Genomic DNA, 21,137 nt, shown 5'->3' with positions numbered 1-21,137 from the left:
GAGCCCACACTTCTGGATTCTCACACCGAGAATACCAAGGTAGATATTGTGGTGGTGTCTTACTCAACTCAAATAAGTCGAGGCTGTTGGAGGTCGTTCGTTGTGTTCACGGTGTTCATGTGGTGGTTGCTGATTGATCGTGTTGTGTTGCGGTTACTGTGTTTGACGTTCATGTGTTGCAGTCTTAGAGATTCAACGACGTTCATGATCGAGGGAGTTTGAAGATGAGTCTTCAAAGGTATGATGCTTTATCCCTTGATTGTATTAAAAAGCGTGTTATAATTTTGTTTTGTGCATGACCGGTTAGTTTCTGTTTCTTGATTGTAATTGTTTACGTTCAAATACAAATGGAATTTGGAATGATCATTCTATTGTTCATAGAAATCCTCATTTCCAATTTCCTTCAACAATTTATCTACTTACCCTGTCATTAAGGAATGAGTGAATTCTGTCTTGTGTAGTTATGTTCCTAAGTCCCCATTAGATGAATCCCCAAAATAGTAGGCTTATTGAGTTGGCAATCTGGCCACCCTCACCCATACAAATCAAAGGATCGCCTTCATAGGCAGGAGTTCACAACTCACTAAGGATTCAGGTCATATCACCTATGGTCATACTGGTGAAATGTAAATCTCTATTATGAACAGTGTTATATAATGAGACTAGTCATTTTGTGGTCTGGTCTTATATAAACTCTTTTATATAGAATACTCCCGTTCACATGTCTTTACATGAATGATCAGGATCAGATCATTTTTAGCACTTTACAACAATTGTAACATCTACAAAGCAGACCATATTCGTAGTGTCACCAGGATAAGGTATCGGTCTTATCCATCTACTATAGACCATTTGAGTTATCGCTTAAACATGATCTACCTGTATGCCTCTACATATATGTTTAAGCTACAGATAATATCTTTGGATGTTAGTTTATTGGTTTGTGGTTTAATGCTACTAAATGTCAAATAAAACATCTCATATTTTATTAAATAAATGGTTTTTTGTACATTACAATTACAAACTAGAACCCAACGAGATGTAGGACATCAACCTCAACACTAAACACATCGATGTGAAATATCAATTCATCAGAGAACAAATCGAAAGCCAGAAAATAGAATTCTTAAATGTACATACAACAGAAAATGCATCAGACATGCTTAACAAGACTGTCACTCAACTCAAACTTAAAAAATGCCTTAACATCATTATATTTGAGCTACCTGAAAAAGGATAGATGGAGAACAATTAAAAAGGAAAGCTGATCCAAAGTAAATGTTAATTTTAAGGTGGAGATTTGTTGAAAACGTTAGCTAATAATGTGAAATCAACCTTTACTTTGTGATATTTTATCATATAACTAACTTATAACTCATCCTATAAATAAAGGATAATAGATAGAAAAATGACTATGAAAAAAATAATCAAAATACACAAGAAACTCATTTGTATTTTGTAGTCTCTCTAAGAAATCTAAAATATCAGCTCCTCTCATGGATATAGGCTCTTATTGCCAAACCACATTAACTCCCTGGTATTCATCTTCTTTCTCCCATCATTGCATGTCTAAATCTAGTTAAAATTCATCATCTTCTTCACGGTTTCAACAGCACCATCTTCTCCCTTTTCCTCTTTTCTCTCTCAAGTACTGTAAAACAAAAATAACCCAAAAATGAAAGTTGTTTTGATTGAAAGCTATCAGAAAGAGATCTTAGTGGAATAAGAAAAATCTGACCTTCAATGTGTCTGGTGAGATCATCATCAACATGGCCACCTCTCGAACCATTTGTTTTTTCATTTCAAATCCTCAATTTGGATTTTATCCTTCATTTGGGCCTCAATGGAATTATACCAAGCCCAAAATGTAGTTTGTTTGTAGTCTGTGTAGAGTGAATAATTATCTTCAAGACAGTGCTTATCAGAAGTGTGTCTCGACTACATTTTGAGTCTCCAAAGGTTTTGAGGTTCTTTCAAGTATTTGATTATTTTCATATCTAAGCTTTGTTACTTATGTTTGAGTTTGAATATGATACATTGAGTGTACTATTTCTAGTTGAGGTGTAATCAATTTGCTAGTGTATTCAGCTCATATATATCATTTTCCTAACAAGAGTTGCTTGTCAATTGTCACGATTCTAATCTTGACTTGGCCAAGACAAAGACATCTATAATCCATCCTTACGATGTATCTTTTTCTTTGGTTTAAAAGGACATCTTAACAACTAGTACAATTAAAATTAGCTACTAGATAATTATGACAAATTCAATGGGTTGAGACTAGGTCGGAGTGAAGGATAACCCAAATGCCAGGGGGGTTGAGTCCACATCCACCCATTAGAATGGGTCCATGAGAAAAGTAGGTAATTCCTTAAAGGATCAGCCAAGTCCCAATTGGCCAAACTCCTTATGGGTTGTCCGCGCTCGAGTAGCAAAGTCCAAAAGGATCGACCAAGACCTTGTTTTTCTAATCGTACAACCATTTCGTTTGACACATAACAACCCAAAAATTACAACATGATTGTCAAGAGAATCTTAGTAAGCCTTATCTTCCATTGCATGATGAAACCTCCAAGACGACACATCCAAAGGTACACTAAAACACTATACTTTTCTACTGTCTAATCTGTAAACAAACTTAGTAAGCCTTAACTTGGATTATTACCACACCCATGCATAGTCTTCTTGTCCAACCAACAAAGTTCAATTCTCATTTTACAAATTTATAGTTAAGATCCATTTTTTTGTATCAACACCAACCATTAGGGGTAGGACAAATTGAGAATTTATAAATTAAAGTGTAGGAAGATAAAATTAACACAAAATATAAACGTATGAAAAAAACAAAAAAAACAAAAGTATATAAAAAATTTTACTTTCTAGTTAAAGAAATAAATTTTATATATAATTGATTTATGAAAATTGGCTGGCAAGTCTTTAATTTGATGGAAAAAGTTGAGTTTAAATAGCTTGGTGTAGTCTGTCATTGCCTGTGTGTCTGTATTGTCCTTTTTTTCCGGTTTGATATTAATTTGTACATGTGACACCATTATTATAATAGCTTGAAACTATTCTAAAAACAAAATTAATCAAAATATAATACAACCATTCAAATATATTGTTTCCAAAATTTGAAAAAAAATGAACCATTCAAAGAGATGCCCAACATTTTGTGGCTCTTTGGCTCATGAATAATTCTTTTTTTTTTTTTTCCATTTATTTTACTTTCAAAGGAATAAAATTATTGCAACCAAAAATCAAGCTTTCCAATGAAAACTCACATCCAAAGTTTAATTAAAGTTCCCACTTTTTCAAATGCCCTATTTAATATTTCTTCTTTTTAGATAGGCTTCCAAATTAGATTTGGACATAAAACTACTTTTGGGGCATTTTTCTAAGAAATAATGAATGTTATTATGAGAACTAGTCTTTTTATTTCCTTCTTTTTTTGACTAAAAAATAAATTGATATTTCTCTTGAAAACAATATTTTTTTAGAGAAAGGAAAAAAGAATATATCTATGTTTTCCATTTTTGTAAGAAATAATTAATGTGATTATGCAAACTTGTGGTTCATGAATAATGGTTGAACAATTCTTTTTGTAGCATAGATTAAACAAAATATTGCAATAATTATAGCTAAAAAAATTGTAAATATTGATAATAAGAAATATGAAGAGATGTACATTATTAGTGATTACAATTAATAACAATTATGCATATCTTAATTAATGGCAGTTATTATTATAATTAATCAATATTTAAATGAACATTCATCTATTTTGGTAAAGCGTGATCATGTATTAAAAAACGATAAATGTCTATCTCATGACGTAAGAACATATTAATTATCTTATTTAAGTTAATTAATAGTTTATAACAAATTAAAAAAAATATGTTATATTTTAATCTAAATTTTAAAAATTATATAACTTTTTTAGTTTAATAATATGCCAATGGAAAATTCGTACCTTTGGGTTTTTGGGTCGAAAATACATCTTCTATGTCAATAAAATTATGTTCATATTGACCTAAAAAGATATTCTATCTTTTTTGAAGAATAAAAATACATACTTGCAACTAATTTATTTGAAGAACAAAAATTACCAATTCAGAAACATAATTGAAAGTCATAAATTTAAAATACTATTGACAAAATTATTCAATCATTAATAATCTAACCTTTCAATTTAAAATATTAGTGACAAAATTATTCAGTCATTAATAATCTAACCTTTTTCCCCTATTCTTTAATTATTATAATGCATTAGTGATAATAAAACTCTACCCTTCTAAACTTTAATTATCATTATTATATTATTATTATTATTTAATAGAATAATTACAGAGATGAGAATTGAACTATTGAGATCAAGAAAAAAAAAATGCATGCTAATTATTATGAAACTAAACTCGCTTTACCATAATTAATATGTTAATCATGAATATAAAAGTCTACCAACATTAAGATTGTGATCCATATATTAAAAGAATAAGGTCCTAGAAAAAATTCACAACAGAGAAGCAATAACTAAGTAAAAGAGAATTGTACTGATTAAATGATATGTTGAGCTTTAACTTTACTACTTACAATATTATACATTTGTTTAAAATGTCGTTTAAATTCTCATCACACATTATAAATTTATAATAATAATAATTAAATTATTATGTAGAGGAGAGATGATGTCAACCAAAATATAAGAAACAAAAAATCTAATTTAATTAAAATATTTAGATTAATTTTTTTTTTTTTAATGATTTGACATTGCATAGTCGTCCATTATTTTATTAAAGAAAAATGTGAAGTTCTATATTAATATGAAACGTGCGTTTCAGGTAGAATATTCGTAAAAAATAGCATATTCGATAACGAAAATTACTACTTGCATGTATTTAGGTTTTTAAATATGTAGTTCCAAAACTACCCCTTTGAGAAGGTAACGTGGGGTTGTCCCTTGTCCTTTCCCATTACTTTTTTGTATAATTCTTTACCTAACTCTTCCATCCACCAAAGGACTTGGCTTTTATTCACTTCAAAAAGGAGAAAATAGTATTTATTCAATATTTAGGTATTTCATCTTTTTGTTTTTTTCGATAATATGTGGACAGAAACATCAACCTTGAAGGACTTTGCTTCTATTCACTCTAAAAAGAAGTCGATAGTATTTATTCAATATTTAGGTATCTCGTTTTTTATTTTTTTATTTTTTATTTTTTGACAATTGTGGATAGGGAGATCGAACCTAAAACCTCAAAGACTTTACTTTCATTCACCTCAAAAGGGAGACAATGGTATTTATTCAATATTTAGGCATCTTGCTTTTCAATTTTCATTTTTTTTGGACAATATGTGGGCAGGAAGAATGAACTTAAAACCTCAAAGGTCTTAGCTTTTATTCACCTCAAAAGGGAGATAATGGTATTTATTCAATATTTAGATATCTCTCTCTTTTTTTTTTTTTAGATAATATGTGGACAGAAAGATCAAACATAAAACCTCAAAAGACTTAGCCTTTATTCCCTTCAAAGGCGAGACGATGGTATTTATTCAATATTTAGATATCTCTCTCTTTTTTTTTTTTTAGATAATATGTGGACAGAAAGATCAAACATAAAACCTCAAAAGACTTAGCCTTTATTCCCTTCAAAGGCGAGACGATGGTATTTATTCAATATTTAATTTTTTTTTTTCCCCACAGTATGTGGACTGGAAGATCAAACCTAAAACCTCAAAGGACTTAGCTTTTATTCTCCTCAAAAGGGAGACAATGATATTTATTCAAGATAGGAAAATCAAACCTAAAACCTCAAAGAATTTCGTTTTTATTCACCTCAAAAGGGAGATAATGATATTTATTCAATATTTAGGTGTGTCTCTTTTTTTTTTTTTTTTTTGGACAATATGTAGACAGAAAGATCAAATTTAAAACCTCAAAAGACTTGAGACAATGGTATTTATTCAATATTTAGGTATCTTTTTTTTTTTAATATGTGGACAGGAAGATCAAACCTAAAACCTCAAAGGATTTAGTTTTTATTCACCTCAAAAGGGAGACAATGATATTTATTCAATATTTAGATATCTCATTTTTTATTTTGTTCGACAATATGTGGACAGAGAGATCGAACCTAAAACCTCAAAGGACGTAAGTTTTATTCATTTTAAAAGGGAGACAATGGTATTTATACAATATTTAGATATCTCGTTTTTTTTTTATTATTATTATTTACAATATGTGGACAATGAGATTGAACCTCAAATTTTAAAATTGATAATGTACAAATTTATACCAGTTGAGTTATGTTTATGTGATTGAATTTTCGACTTAAAATAATAATTCATTTAATAACTTTCTCGGTTATTTATAATTTTTTTCCCTGTTTGATTCCATGCTTCTAAATGTTTTTTTTTTTCGTCATCTCAGGTAAAGAGTCATAGCGTAACATCTTTTTAAGTTCAAACAACTAAAGCTCGTTCATGTTGGCTTCCAACAATGGAGAAAGTTCTTAACAAACTCATCTTTTAAGGTTCTTGATAGAGATTAATTCATTGACCTTTTTAATATATAATACTATGTAATTTTCTATATGTAAAAATAAATTTTTAGAAATAAGTATGATAAATAAACTCTATCTTGAGAAAATAATGTTTACAAGGGCTTTTTATACTTAATTAGGCTTATGTTTATGCAGACATTAAGATCCTATTTAATAATTATTTTATTTTTCAGGAAAAAAAAATTTATGTTTGCTTTTGCATAATTTTAGATTATGATTTTTTACATTTTTTTAAAAAGCACTTGAATGCTTAATTCTTACAACAAAAATTATTCTTTTTTTTAGTTTTAAAAATTTGATTTTTGAAATAAAATATCGATGAAAAGTAGATAGTAAACAAAAAAAAACTATAGAAGAAAGAAGTGTTACGATTTATAAATTTAGTTTTAAAAAAATTAAAAATTAAAAATTAAATAATTACTAAAACATGACTTAAACAAGAAAGTTTTCTTTTAAATTTTTTGTTTTTTTTTTTTAATTTTATAATTCTTCTTTTTGTAGAAGTGTTTTCGTAATTATCTACCAACAGTTTATTATAAAAAAAAAATTCTAAAAAAATATTTGGGTATAATAATCTAAAGTTATATTTGAATTTTCTAAGAGTTTTTGAAGTTACATATGGGCATAGTTTATGCAAGCATCACGACAAGAATATTGGGATATTGCTGTTCATACAATTTCTTATTTGAAAAGTTATCCTGATTAAGGGATCTTTCATTATTATTTAAAAAGTTATCCTGGTTAAGGGATCTTTCCTCGCTCCATTTGTGATCTTTCTTTACCAGGTTAGTATGATTCAGATTAGGCAAGTTGTCAATTGACTTGCTGCTTTCTCTTCGGTTGGTTTATTTTCGTTGGTGGTTCTCCTATCTCTTGGAAAACGAAGAAGCAGCAAAACAGTGTTTTGTTTGTTCACAAAGGTCGAGTATCGCCTATGAAGCATAGATACTTCATGTGAGACAAAGAATTTGTATCAGACACGAATCGGATACCAATACTTTCAGATACTTCCTAGATACGTATCTGACACGCGATTTGACGTATCTATTTCTACACGTACATTTTTTTAAAGAAAAAAACAAGCAACTCATCTAATTTTTCTCAATCTAAAACTATTCAACGAAAAAGTTCTTCGTTTATCTTCATACTTCTCCCTCTAATCTTCTTCTTCTTTGTAATATGAGTCACTTTTCTATTGCATTTTATTAACTATTGGACTTCAACATCTTAGATGTTGCTTTTTTTGTATTGTATTTCACTATTTATATTTTATTTTCTGTTATTGTTATTAACTTGTATGTTAAATTTATCTATATCATAGTTTTTTTTTTTTTTTTAAGAAAACGAAAATGTATCTTTAATGTATCAGTATCATCATTTTTTAGAAAATATATATAAAAAAAAAATTATGTATCCTTAAACGTATCCGTATCTTAGTTTTTTTTAGAAATTGACGAATCGTCGTACCCGATCGTATCTGTGTCGTGTAACCATATCTGTGTCTGTGCTTTATAGAGTATCGCTCTATGGCTTCTACTACATCTAAACATAAGTGGCTTAAAGCGTTACTTAGAAGTCTTGGGATTTATCACTCTCGTGCCATAAATTCATTTTATAATAGTCAATCAACACTACATATTGTTCAAAATGCAATCTTTCATGAAGCACAAACCACATCGAGGTGGATTGTTATTATGTTCGCGACGTATTATTACACATCATATTTGTACCAATGAGCAACTTGTAGATATTTTCACAAGCCTCTTGGAAAAGCAGCAATTTATTTATCTTCAGAAGTTGGGCATCTGTGTTCTCCTGCTCTAAATTGAGGGGAGTATTAAGAACATATTCTCCCATTTTCTTTCTATATATATTTTTCATGCATATTTTAGGTTTGAATGAGAAATCAATGAAATAACTTTCCCGATTTCTACTTTATTTATTATATATATTCTTTCATATTCATGGTGTTGTCAGAAAGTCAACCCTCGGTCATAGGGTTAACTGGCAACAAATAAAAACTACACAACTACTCTGAAAAATGTTTTCAAGCTACATCCCTACTACTTTTGATTTTCTTATACGAATGGCCTATTTTTCGAAGATAAAATAAAAATTGATATTCTGCTTATGTCAGCACTCTATAAATTTATCTATTTGACCTTGAAAACCATTCGTCTGCTATGCTTCATAAGTTTTCTTGATACTCGATCCTCCATTCTCTATATTTGATGCTCGATGTTTGATAATCTATACTCTATACTCTATGTTATATACTAGCTACATGTTACTCGATCCTTGATCCTCGATACTCGATACTTGATGTTCGATGTTCGATGCTTGATGTTTTATGCTCTATGCTATATACTAGTTACATGCTATTTGATCTTCGATCCTCGATACACTACGCTTTATGTTGTATGATTTATGCTCAATTTAAAAGTTCACTTGATGCCCAATGCTCTAATGCTCTATACTCTAAGTTTGATGCTTGATGCAAAAAAAAAAAAAAAAAAAAAAAAAAAAAAAAAAAAAAAAGCAGAAAAAAAAAAAAAAAAAAAAAAAAAAGAAAAAAATAGAAGAATGCAGAGAAAAGTACAAAAGTAAAAAAAAAAGGGAGGAATGCACAAAAAATGCAAAAAAAAGGAAGATGGAAGAAGAAGAAACTAAAAAAATCAAAAAAAGAAAAAAAATGCTGGAAAACGAAGAAAATAAAAGAATGCATTTAGGGTTACAGTGGTAATTTCATACACTGATAACACAAGCATAAGGCCAAAATTCATTGATTTTCAAAAGAGTACCAATTTTTATTTTTACCATTTATTATGAGCCCTCTATGTCATTTTCCCTACTACTTTCCATGCATTATTTACCATACAAAAACATTTAAGTATGATATGAGACACTAAAATAAAATAATGTATTGCTAATAGCATATCAAATATCCAATATCAGAAATAATATGCATTACAATAATACTAGACATTTTTTTTTTGTCATATACTTTGTCCATTCTAGTTATTCCACGAGACTCAAGTTAACGGCTCTATTGGAGAACTACTAAAAAGTTGATTTTTTTTCTTTTCGTTTTTGAATTAACAGAATTCTTTGTAATTATCTCAAATTAAATGAATAATAAAGAAATAAATTACAAGATAAGATAGTTTAAATGGTTGATTAATTAAGGAATTTCATGTGATGGGACGGGTCAAAGTTATTTAGGTTGTTGTTTATGGAAAAGTTGTCCAAATCGATGTTTGTTGGACAAGACATGAGTTGGTACTGCAAATAATATAATCACGACAATCTATCCTAGGTGTGGAAAAGTATTAAAAAAAAAACTTGGGTGCACTTCTGATGTAGAAGATTCAATATTAATGTATCATGGGACAATTTTTTTTCTTTTAAAAAACGTTAAACTTTTTTTATTTAATTTTAATTTTAGTGTGTAAAGAAGCGGCGAGTATAAGATTAGGTGTAACCTTTATTGTCTAAAAGTATTAGTTTATAAACCTCGACAATTAATGGCTAATAAGTTTATTCACAACTACCAACTCCCATGCCTCAAATTTTAGGTGTTAATAATTTTCCTTAGAAGTTGAAAACTTAAACTTTCACCTTCATATTTCACATGTGATAGACAAATATGTTGTAGTTAACTACTGAACTATGCTTACTTTGACTATATATATATATATATATAGAACATTATTTCAAATGGTAAAACTGTTGAAAATATTTATATGATTTAACAAAATTTTAGAACTATCAATGATAAACATTGATAGACTTCTATCAGTGTCACTGACATTAGACACTAATAGAAGTCTATCAGTATCTATCAGCATCTATCACTGATAATTCTAAAATGTTGCTATATTTTGTAAATATTTTGATTTATTTTTCTATATTTAAAAATAATCTATATATATATTGATATATACTTATTTTTAAAATATCAAGGGTTCATATCAATCTTCTTATCTTACCTTTATCATAGTTCAAATAATATATAATAATAATAAGACTTATCCACACAAAAAAAATATTTTTAAAATGAACTATATTGTGAATGAAAGAATTGATTGATAACAATGCTATCTTTGTTTTTCTTAAAGAAAAATAAACTCATAATATTCACTTCTACCTACTTTTTCTAAAAAAGAAAAGTTTAATACTTTTGAAATTCATAAAATTTAAAAAATAAAACAAGTTTTAAGAATTTAACTTGTTTAATTTGCTTTAAATCTTATTTAATTAGTTTATTTGTCTCAAACTCAATAGATTTTGTATTTTTAAGTGTCAATCATTAAAGGTTCTTATTTTTTTGTGAGTATCTATCATTGAAGCTACATATATTGAATATCTATGACATGTAACCAGAATTATATAGTATTTTCTTAGAGTTGATGCAACAAAAACAAATAGCTTGAAAGACTAAGACAAAAATTTTAAATAATTAAAACCCAAATGAGATGTAAATTAAATCATTTCCATCTTAAAATTCAACTATTGATTTGATAATAAGATTCTAGAAGTAATTAAGTTTGGAAAACCAGGAAAATATTTTTAGCGATATTTAATTAACTTATCTTCTTGCATTTATAAGAAAAATGATAATTTAATATAACATTTTCCATTTATATATATAATTTTTAAATTTTATGTTTATACACAAAGTTCAAAGGCGGCTTTAGAGAGATATTTTTGGGGCTACGCCGCACATTTTAAAATAAAAGTCAAAAAGTATTGAAGTCATTCTCGAATTTTTATGTTTTGTTTTATTATTATTTTTAAATTTGAAACTGAATTTGAATTTGAATTTTTTAAAATAGTCATTCTAAATTCTCCTTTGACTCTTGTGGATCTTTTAACTTCCTGCCCACGCCGGCTCACCAACCCTAGTTAGTTGGGTTGGTTGGGTTTTTCACATCTCACTCTATCAATTGATCAAATTTAATTTACTTCTTCGTAATTATTTATTATTATTTATTTATGCTATAGAATTAAGATTATAAACACTATAGGGAAAAAAAAAAACAAAATCTAAAATAAATCTAATGACTTAATAATAATATTTTTTTAAAATTTATTATATTTTTATAAAGAAAATTTTATTGTTGTGCATTTAGATTTTGGCTATGAAAATATAAATGTATTTTTAAGAAATATAAAAAATATATATCAAAGAAATTGTAATGAAGAGATATGGTTTTTAAAAAATAGAAAATGAAATTCTTATACTATTTAGATGGTTAATTTTTTTTAAAAAAAACATCATCTTAGTTTCTAGATTTTACCTTTTAAAAAAACTATTTGATTTCCTCATTAATACTTTTTCATTATTTTTCATTAGTTAACAAATATCTATATTTGAAATCGAACGATAGATGTGACATCAACACTTTTTTTATACAATAATTTCGAGGATGAGAGATCAAACCTCTAATTTTTACGATAGAAAATCATATCAAATATTGTATACATTTTAATACATGAATGTATTTCTTTAAGATTGAATGTACAAATCTCTACCTAAATCGTTGTACTCAAAACATAAATAGAGACCATAAAAGAAAATGGAGGGAAAATTATATCTTCAATTGAAAAGGTTTTTTTAATTAAAAAAAGTTACTAACTCGTATAAAAACATAAAACAACACACATATCAATAAGAAAATTTTGAAGGTGCGGGATGAAAATTATCTTTGTGTTACTACACCTATTTTTGTGTGATTCATCAAATTATTTAATCAATATTTACTATATGGTAAAAATGAATTTTTTTTAACTCAATTTTACTATCTAATAGAGAGGATATGCATGTCAATGCTACACCAAATATTACTCTTCTCCAAAATTTATTAGGTGTATGTGTATCTTTCTATCTTTATGCAACACACCTAATTATCTAATTAATTTTTGTTACCAGACAAATTTTTGTTTTTATAAAAAATAATATTTTCAACTATTTGTTATTATCTAATTAAGACTTAAAAGGGATTTTACTACTTATTTTTTTCTCTCCCCCAACGAAATAAATATTAAATATATAGGTTTTCATCCCAATTAGGAGATTTCCACCTAATTAGTTTTCTTCATACTTTTTCCTGTTTTATTTTTTTTTTCCGACTCTCAAAAACATAATTTCCTTTTGCCTTCCTTTTTCCCACTACAACCACCTTTTTATTTTCAATTTCCCCTTTTCATTTTTAAAATTTAATTATTATTTCTTATTTTTTTTAAAAAAAAGTGTTGGAACAAAAGTGTTTTTAACCATATTTATAACTTTCAATGAATCTTAAAAAAAGAGAAGAAAAAAAAAAAGAGATCTTCAATCAATCTAAATTTTGTTTTACTTACCATTTCATGCTATATTTTTAGTCATGTTATTTTTATTTTTTATTTTTTAAAAAAACTCTTAAAAGTAAAAAGCTAAGATAAAAATGTTTTAATAATTTAAATTTATTATCTGGTTGTTTTGTTTTTCGATTTCAAAAATTAGATTTATCTACTAAACCCCATTTTAATAGCAATGTTGTTTCTTACAAATATCATAATTTTAGTCTGCTGGGCTGTTAAAAAATACTTGACTTCAACAATATGTAGGATGAATTTTAAAGGAAAAAATTATTTTTTGTATCAAGGTTTGGTTCTAATTTCTATTTCATCATAAATTTTAAATTGTTATACATTGATAATGAGTTTTGAATTTAATTTCAACTTAGTCCATAATTTCAAAATGTTACAAAACAATATTTATCCTTGAAATTTGAGTTTTATTTCAATTTGATGTTTAAATTTCAATGCATAATTTTTTAAACTAACCAAATAAAAATTAGGTCTGAAATTAGATCAAAGACTTAGAGAGACCAAGAAAAATTTTGTTCTTTTATTATTATTATTATTATTATTTGCCTACTAAGTAGAATTAATAAGTCTAGCTATAGACGCCCCATTTTCAAGGTCGTTTTCTTCCTTTACTTTTATTTTCTCTATTTTCTTCTTCTGATGCTTTATTTGTTGTTACATCTGTTTCTTTCTTATTAATATTTAGATGGAATATGATACAAGAATTTCCTTTGATTTTGCCATTCAATGTCCTAAAAATATATCATCAATTGGGCCAAAATTATTAATTTTTAAGTACAAATAACATAATAGACTAATAAATTCATCCAAACCCATTATTGAAAAAAAGAAAAAAAAAATCCTCCCACGAAATCGACGTCCATCAATTGAGAATTTCAAGTTCCATTTATAATATTATATTTCAAAAAAAAAAAAAGAAAAAGAAAAAGAAAAAAAAGCTAATCTCTTCATTTGTGAAGAATATATATATATATTTTCCTACCAAAAATTTTTTATAGTTAGAATACATGAAATATGTCAGAGTCCGTGTAATTAGGAATTAACCCTTTTCCTTCCTCACCGTTAATTTGATTCTTCTTCTCCATTTCGCTGCAAAATACATCTTGGACAAAAGACTCCACATCAATTATGTTATTTCCCTTTATATCCTCTTCCGCCATTTCCGGCAGCGACGGCGGCCGGGGAATTCCGAGAACTAATTTCCAGTCAGTCCCTTTGAAAAAATCGTGGCCCTTGATTTCCTCTAGTTCGATCCTCTTCCTCGGATCTTTCTCCAGCAACTTCCTTATCAAATCCCTCAACGGCGTCGCTTCGCCGCACAGATCCGGCGACTTCGTCAAAATCCGGTAGAACGTTTCCTTCCGATTCGATCCTCTAAACGGCGTCGTTCCGTACAGCATCTCGTACAGAACTACGCCGAGTGACCACCAGTCCACGGCGAAGTCATGTCCCTTCCCGGCAACGATCTCCGGCGCTACATAGTCCTCTGTCCCGACGAACGAGTTCGACTTCTCCGATGACTCCGAATCCGACGAATCCGGTAGAGATCTTGGTTTCTCCGCCACTCTAGCGTGGTGATCGGATTCCTCCGGTGATACGCCGGAGTTGCAAAACCGGTGAAAATGAAAGAGTCGTTTCTTCTTCCTCTTCTTGTCATTTTTACCTTTCATCACATATTTAGATTCCGCCATAACCTCTACCACCGGCGACGGAGACGGAGATGATTTGGGAGATTTTTGAGAGAGTCTTGTAGAGAGATCAAAATCCACAAGCATTATATGGCCGTTGTGTTGAACCATAACGTTCTCCGGCTTCAAATCTCTGTAAACTATTCCTAAACTGTGTACATACTCCAACGCCATAACTAATTCCGCAGCGTAAAATCTTCAGAACGAGAAAACACAAATCAATTTCAGTACAAACCAATTCAAATCAATTTCATTCACAAAACAGAGAGAGATCAATCAATCAATCAATCAATCAATCAATACCTAATAACGTCATCGGAGAACATTTTTTCGGTCTGTTTTTTCCTAAGAGCATTAAGATCTCGTCCATTACAATAATCAATGGCGTAACCTACAACTCTCTGAGTATTCAAAACTCCTCGCAATCGAGGCAAAAGCGGATGGCGGAAAAGCTGCAAAACTTCTCGTTCAAAGCAAACTCTGCGATACTCAGCTCCATCGCTATTCACAATCTTCGCCTTCCTCTCGATTAATTCTCTCGAAATCACCTTCAAGGCCAGCCATTCGGCGTCGCCGTCCTCCGCCGCATTTCTTGCCAAGAACACGACTCCCTTCGCTCCACGGCCGAGCGCGGTCACCACTTCCAATTTACCAAAAACTAATTCAGGAATTTGTTCTTGTTGATCTCTCACATCGTTCATGGCGGAAATTCCAGATCATTCGGCTGAGCGAATCTGCCGGAAATGTGGGATGGGGATGAATTTATACTTAATTTTTGTCCGTGACTCGTGAGAGTAATTTGCTTGGGGCCGAAGTATTCCAAATTATATAAATAATAATAAAATATGAAAGTGAAATTTAACTGTATTAAAACGAGGGATGGGCTTGACGGTAATTTTATTTCATGAGGTGAAATGAGATGATGACACGTGGCTTATATTGACGTGGCGTGATCTTGGAATAAGAAGCGTGTTGAAAATGACGTTGGGAATGATGTAATAAATTGGGGCAATGTGTTGGTTTCTTTGAATCTTCCAACATCTTGCTTCTAGAAACTGGTAAAATTTCACATGCGGCAATTATCAACAATTCTGAATATAAAAATAATATGACAATTATTTTTATTTTTTTTCCCTAAAGTTTTAAGATTAGTTTTTATTTGATATCTTAAATTTCAAAATGTTATATAGTTAGTAATTAACATTTGAGTTTGTTTTCAATTTATTCTATAGGTTTTCAAATATTACAATTTTATCATTGTGATTTGATTTTTATTTCAATTTGATCCAATATCCATACACTAAACTTTATACTTTTAAATTAGATTTTTCACTGACTATTCTATTAATGCAAAAAGAACTTAGTTTAATTAGCATGGTGTGCTATTGACTAAGAGACTAGTGATTCAAATCTTTCACCCGTTTGTACTAAAATAAAATATATTCACTTTTAGTATTTGAGTTCTCAAATAATGTTAAAATGAAAGAAGTTTTATATTTAATTTTGATGGTGGCATTTAATTAATTGTATTTTCTTCAACTCTTTTCAATTAATTAATATCCATTGACATTATACATAGAAAGAAAGTGATTATTTAATAAATAAATTGAAGTTAAAAGTATAAATCTTAAAATCTAGGAACGAAATAAAAAACAAATTTAAATCTCAATGATAAAATTGTAATATTTAGAAGTCTAGAGATTAAATCAAAACAAAACTCAAAACTTAGTAAAAAAATATATAATTTTGAAACTTAAAAACCAAAATTGAAGTTAGACCCAAAATTTAGAGATAATTATATTTTTCTCAAATAATAATAAGTTTGGAGTTGTATTGAATATAAATTAAAAAAATAAAAATAAAAATAAATCCCATGTTCATTTTAGTGTATCAACTTAAATTTCAACCTTTCCTAATCAATTCAATTTAGGACCAAGCATGGAAACTTTGTTTTAATATTATTAATATATAACTTTCACACATGTATAAGACTTTTTTAAATATAGATAGTAATATAAATTAGGAAAAATGAGGATCAAATTGATAATATCGTTATATCATCTATTTATTATCTTCTATTTTTCTATACTTATTTAGAAAGAACTACATGATAAGCCTTCTGTCATTTTTGTGTAATTTAGAGAAAAATAATTTAGATTTTGAGATGAGTTAAATAGAATCTTGTGAAAATAGTATGAATCACTAACAAATAATATAAACTGATTTGTTTAAGAAAGTTTAGGGTCTCACAATTATTCATTTAAAGGTTTAGTTGTATGGTGCAAATGGATATTTTTCTTAATAATAATTATAAAAGTTACTTTAATAGAAAAAATGATAAAATATATTGTTAAATTTCTATTTGATCCTCAGTTTTCAAACTTCATTTACCTATTTAATTTTGGTGTGGTTTTTAAATAAATTTATGGCTAAAGTTCACCTAACAATGACAAAGTAGTTAAATACATATGCTAAACTAGACATTTTTCATTTTATTTTTCAACTGTGTTAAAATTTTTATTTTATTTTCCTTTTGTTAGTACAACAACAGGATGAAGATTGAACCTCCGACCTCTTCGATCGAAAGACATACCAATACCATCGAACTAAACTCATTTTAGCTAGAATTTTTATTTTATATCTAATGACCAATTGAAAATTAAATTAAAATTTTTTATGATTGTTATGAGTAAATTTATTGAGATAGGCTAAGATCGAGAATCATAGGATTGAAGGCTTAAAAATAAAATTAAAAAAACCAAAATAAATAGCTTAGTACTGAAGGAACCCACGTCTAACCCACGACCGACCCACGTACGTCACCCATGGCCTTAAGAGACCGACCCAAGTGAGGGCAGAAATGACCAAGTTGGGTCATGCTTGGGGGCGGCCTATGTGGATCGCCCAAGATAGCCCCCTTTTTGGAATGACCTATGCGGGTTCATAACATCATTTTGCATTGGTCAATATAATGCGTCATACCTGATAGGAGATCATCCTTCCTAGTGAATAGTTGCTCTTAGGTGGAAAGTAGTTCAAACTTCCAACAAATAATGATCCATGAAGGAACCACATAGAATTGAGTGGACGAAGTACATAAGAGTCAATTATGAACGTAGATGGTGGCAACATAATTGTTAAGTAGTTGGTCAATAGATCAAGAGGAGTGCTTAACAAATAACGATTGAGGTTTTAAACAAGCAAGTTCATAAGAGAATCATTGGAGAGATTAATATTGGAGTAAGATCATGAGCAAGAAACCACCATCATAATATATAATGAGTACAACTATAATGAATTTAAGGGTAATTATAAATCAGAACATCAGTCACACAAAATTAAAATCTATACCATACCAATATTCAATGTTTTTAATTTTTGCGAGGCAATAGTACAATTTTTTCCCTAAAAATATAAATTCATTGTTAATTCATTTTTCGATATCGACAATGAACAAACATTTTACCTTTTTAATTAAAAAATATATAGAAAGTAAATTAAAATTTCAAAATAAAAAAGGATAAAAAAAAACGAAATAGAAATAGTAGTTTGAATTTCAAGAATGAAAGGAGAAAAAGAAAATAAGAGCTTATTATTATTATTTTGAAGTATAATATAGAGAAATTTGTGGTTGGTTCCGCTAGATTTGGATGACAGTTTGTACTTTAGATTAAAGTAAAAGGGTCAAAAAACGACATATGGTCCAGCAAAATGTTGTGTGTGGTCATGCGTACTCTTGACCGTCGTCGGTAATTTTATCTTTTTCTCTTCGTTAAGCTTTTGAATCTAGGATGAATTCTTCCTTTTTTTTAAAAAAAAAAAAGAAAAAAAAAAGAAAAGAATATAGAAATTTAAGATTTAATTTGTGTCAAATTAATTGGCGTGCATAATTGAGTTGGATTGAGATGATTTAATAATGTTGTAGAGCTAACATGTGTGTGAAGTCAATATACTTTTTTAAGGTATCGAGTTGAGTTGATTAAGAAAGTTTGACTTGAAGATGCAATTAAGTTAGAGGTTTCTAGTGTAGTTTTTTTTTTTTTTTTTTAACATAAAAGAAGTATACTTTTCTAGTGCATGTTTTTGTTTGCTTTTTTTTTTTTTAACCACTCAATTACATACCTATTACTCAATTAAAATGTCAACTTAAAAAATTTATATATATTTTATAACATTTTGCATGTAACCGTTATACTTGAAGTAGATAAAATACTATTTTTTTTCATAAGATCAACAAACTTACAATATATTTTCACATTTGTGTAGTTTATCAACGGAACGTGTATAAAACATAAATGGTCCATTAATGGGTTTCAGGAGTTTTTATGACATATTATGTCAAATTGTAGGTTAGGATTTATTATGTATATATAGTAGTTGGTTTAGGGTGCATCATATATGACGTTCATAAACGTGACATAAGAAATCTGTATTACGACATTATGTCTAAAATTGAGAGTACTTGTTCGAAAAAAATGCATCTATTTGTCTTATCAAAATATGCATCTCAATTCTTTTAAAATGAAAATGTGTATGTATTACATAGGTTTTTCCTATAAAATACAGGATGTCAGCTTTTTTTTTTTTTTTTTTTTTTTTTTTTAACTACGCATATGTTACAAGATTCTATGATGAGGACCAAGAACAATGTCTATAATGGAAAGTCACGACATATTAGACAACAAAATAATTTGATGATGTAATTACTCTCTTATGGAATAGTTTTCTTTGATGATGTGAAATCGAAAAAGAACATTGCAGCCTTTTAATGAAATGATTGTCAAGAGAGGCAATGACATATACATCGAGAAAAATGGGGACTAAACCCTATGAAATGTAAATTATCTGGTGGTAACCTAATCTAGTTTTCTCGAGATCTTAAGTTCTAGGTTTAGTAGGCAACTAGTTGGATAACTTATAATAGACGCACTAAGAAACTTATAGTTTCTTCCTATGTCTATGATGTTGTAGAACGTGTGATCTATTGATATTAAAGCTATGTTGGTATCTTGTTTTACAAGAGGAGTAATGACAAAATACTCTTAATCAATATTTCTAATGTAGAGATTTGAATTCCCTGAAGTGGAAGCAATCGAATGCCAAGTGTCTCTAATTTGCATTTTACAGGACTTGAATATACAGAGTGACAAAAACATGGATAATCAAAGAGAACTAAGCATGCCTTTCTATTGTAAAATTAGAGAGAAAAAAAAGGAAACACGAAACTAACCCTTGAAGAACCATCTTCTAGCTTTCTTTCCCGTTCACACTACAAACTCGATCTTCTCCTCACAAATGGATCAAGCATGTACACAGTAGTAAGGTTGGAATTCGAACACCATCATAATGTCTTCCTCGTTATTCTTAAGGTAAGAATCAACATAGAGGTGTGGGCATTTGTTGGTTAATTGTGGTGAAGGGAGGAGTTTTCTTGGTTGAAAGAATTACACGCAGAGAGAAAGTAAGCAAGAAGAAGATGATTCATCAAATACTCAACTTCCATCCCTTTTTGTGTTTCACGTATATGAGAGAAAGGGGGTTGAGGGAGTTATAAATAACTCCCCCCCCTCCCTTTTTTTTTAATTTTAAAAAATTCAAAAGTGATTTTTTTAATAACATATATTTAATAATTTAATATATATCATATTAAACCATATGCTATATCACATATAACATATAACCTATAGTTATATTATATCATATATAATATAAGCTATAGTCTATTATTCTCTCATATAACCTATATATCAATATGAAGCATATTCATATTAACTTTAACCTATAGTTTATATATAAATCATATTCATATAATTAATATTTGAATCATATTTAAATATTTATTTCTCTCATGAAAACTTTATATTATAATGTATCATATAAGTATAGATTGAAGCTCCAATGATACTTGATTAATTAATTAAACTCTTTAATTAAATTAATCAACCTTCATTAACTGTCGATTACTCTACTAAAGACTAATAGCTATACTCTTCGCACTATAGATATATTTCTATATTCATTGGATATAACCAATCAACAGTATATTGACCATTCATAAATTGCTCACAAGTACAACTGGATCAAAATTATCGTTTTACCTCTGTAGTTACATCTAACTTCTTAAGTACCATTGATCTCTCTAATGAACAATTAACCATAGTCCAACTATAACTAAATCCCTCTCGGGCTAGAAGAGGGTGTGGTGCCACATTGTTCAAGACCTAGAATTAGCCATTAAGGGAGAAATTTATCTACTTACTCTAACAATGGGAATATGTGAATTCCTTCTTATGTAGCTGTGATCCCAGTTCCCCAATCAGACAAATCCCCAAAATAGTAGGCATATTAAGTTGGCGAATTTGGCTACTCTCACCCATGTAGATCAAAGGACCGCTCTCATAGTTAGGAGTTCACAACTCACTCAAGGTTAAGGTCAAGTTACTTATGGTCATCTTGGTGAAATATAAGTCTATTCTAGAAATGGTGTTATAAAGAGAGACTATTCATTAAATTAGTT

General features: G+C 28.7%; 1 protein-coding gene across 1 annotated transcript; it reads right to left on the bottom strand.

Annotated features, from left to right (window-relative positions):
- Positions 1-13,796: 13,796 nt before the first annotated feature.
- LOC120084781 (serine/threonine-protein kinase OXI1-like) lies at positions 13,797-15,430 on the bottom strand. Its single transcript, XM_039040602.1, has 2 exons — positions 14,924-15,430; positions 13,797-14,816 (listed from the first exon to the last, which is right to left on the bottom strand). Exons 1-2 carry the CDS (start codon positions 15,319-15,321, stop codon positions 13,931-13,933), a joined length of 1,284 nt encoding a protein of 427 aa, XP_038896530.1. The 5' UTR covers positions 15,322-15,430; the 3' UTR covers positions 13,797-13,930.
- Between the last annotated feature and the right edge of the window lie 5,707 nt (positions 15,431-21,137).

Source organism: Benincasa hispida, chromosome 9, assembly GCF_009727055.1.
Source record: "Benincasa hispida cultivar B227 chromosome 9, ASM972705v1, whole genome shotgun sequence".
NCBI lineage: Eukaryota > Viridiplantae > Streptophyta > Magnoliopsida > Cucurbitales > Cucurbitaceae > Benincasa > Benincasa hispida.
The sequence above is the reverse complement of the archived record's forward strand: the minus strand, read 5'-3'. Positions and strand labels throughout refer to the sequence as shown.

Bases quoted from the DNA above. Each gene is read 5' to 3' on its own strand.
- LOC120084781 (XM_039040602.1), bottom strand. From the start codon at position 15,321: ATGAACGATGTGAGAGATCAACAAGAACAAATTCCTGAATTAGTTTTT. The intron at 14,817-14,923 runs GTATTGATTGAT...CTCGTTCTGAAG, and splicing joins TTCTCCGATGACGTTATTAG to ATTTTACGCTGCGGAATTAG.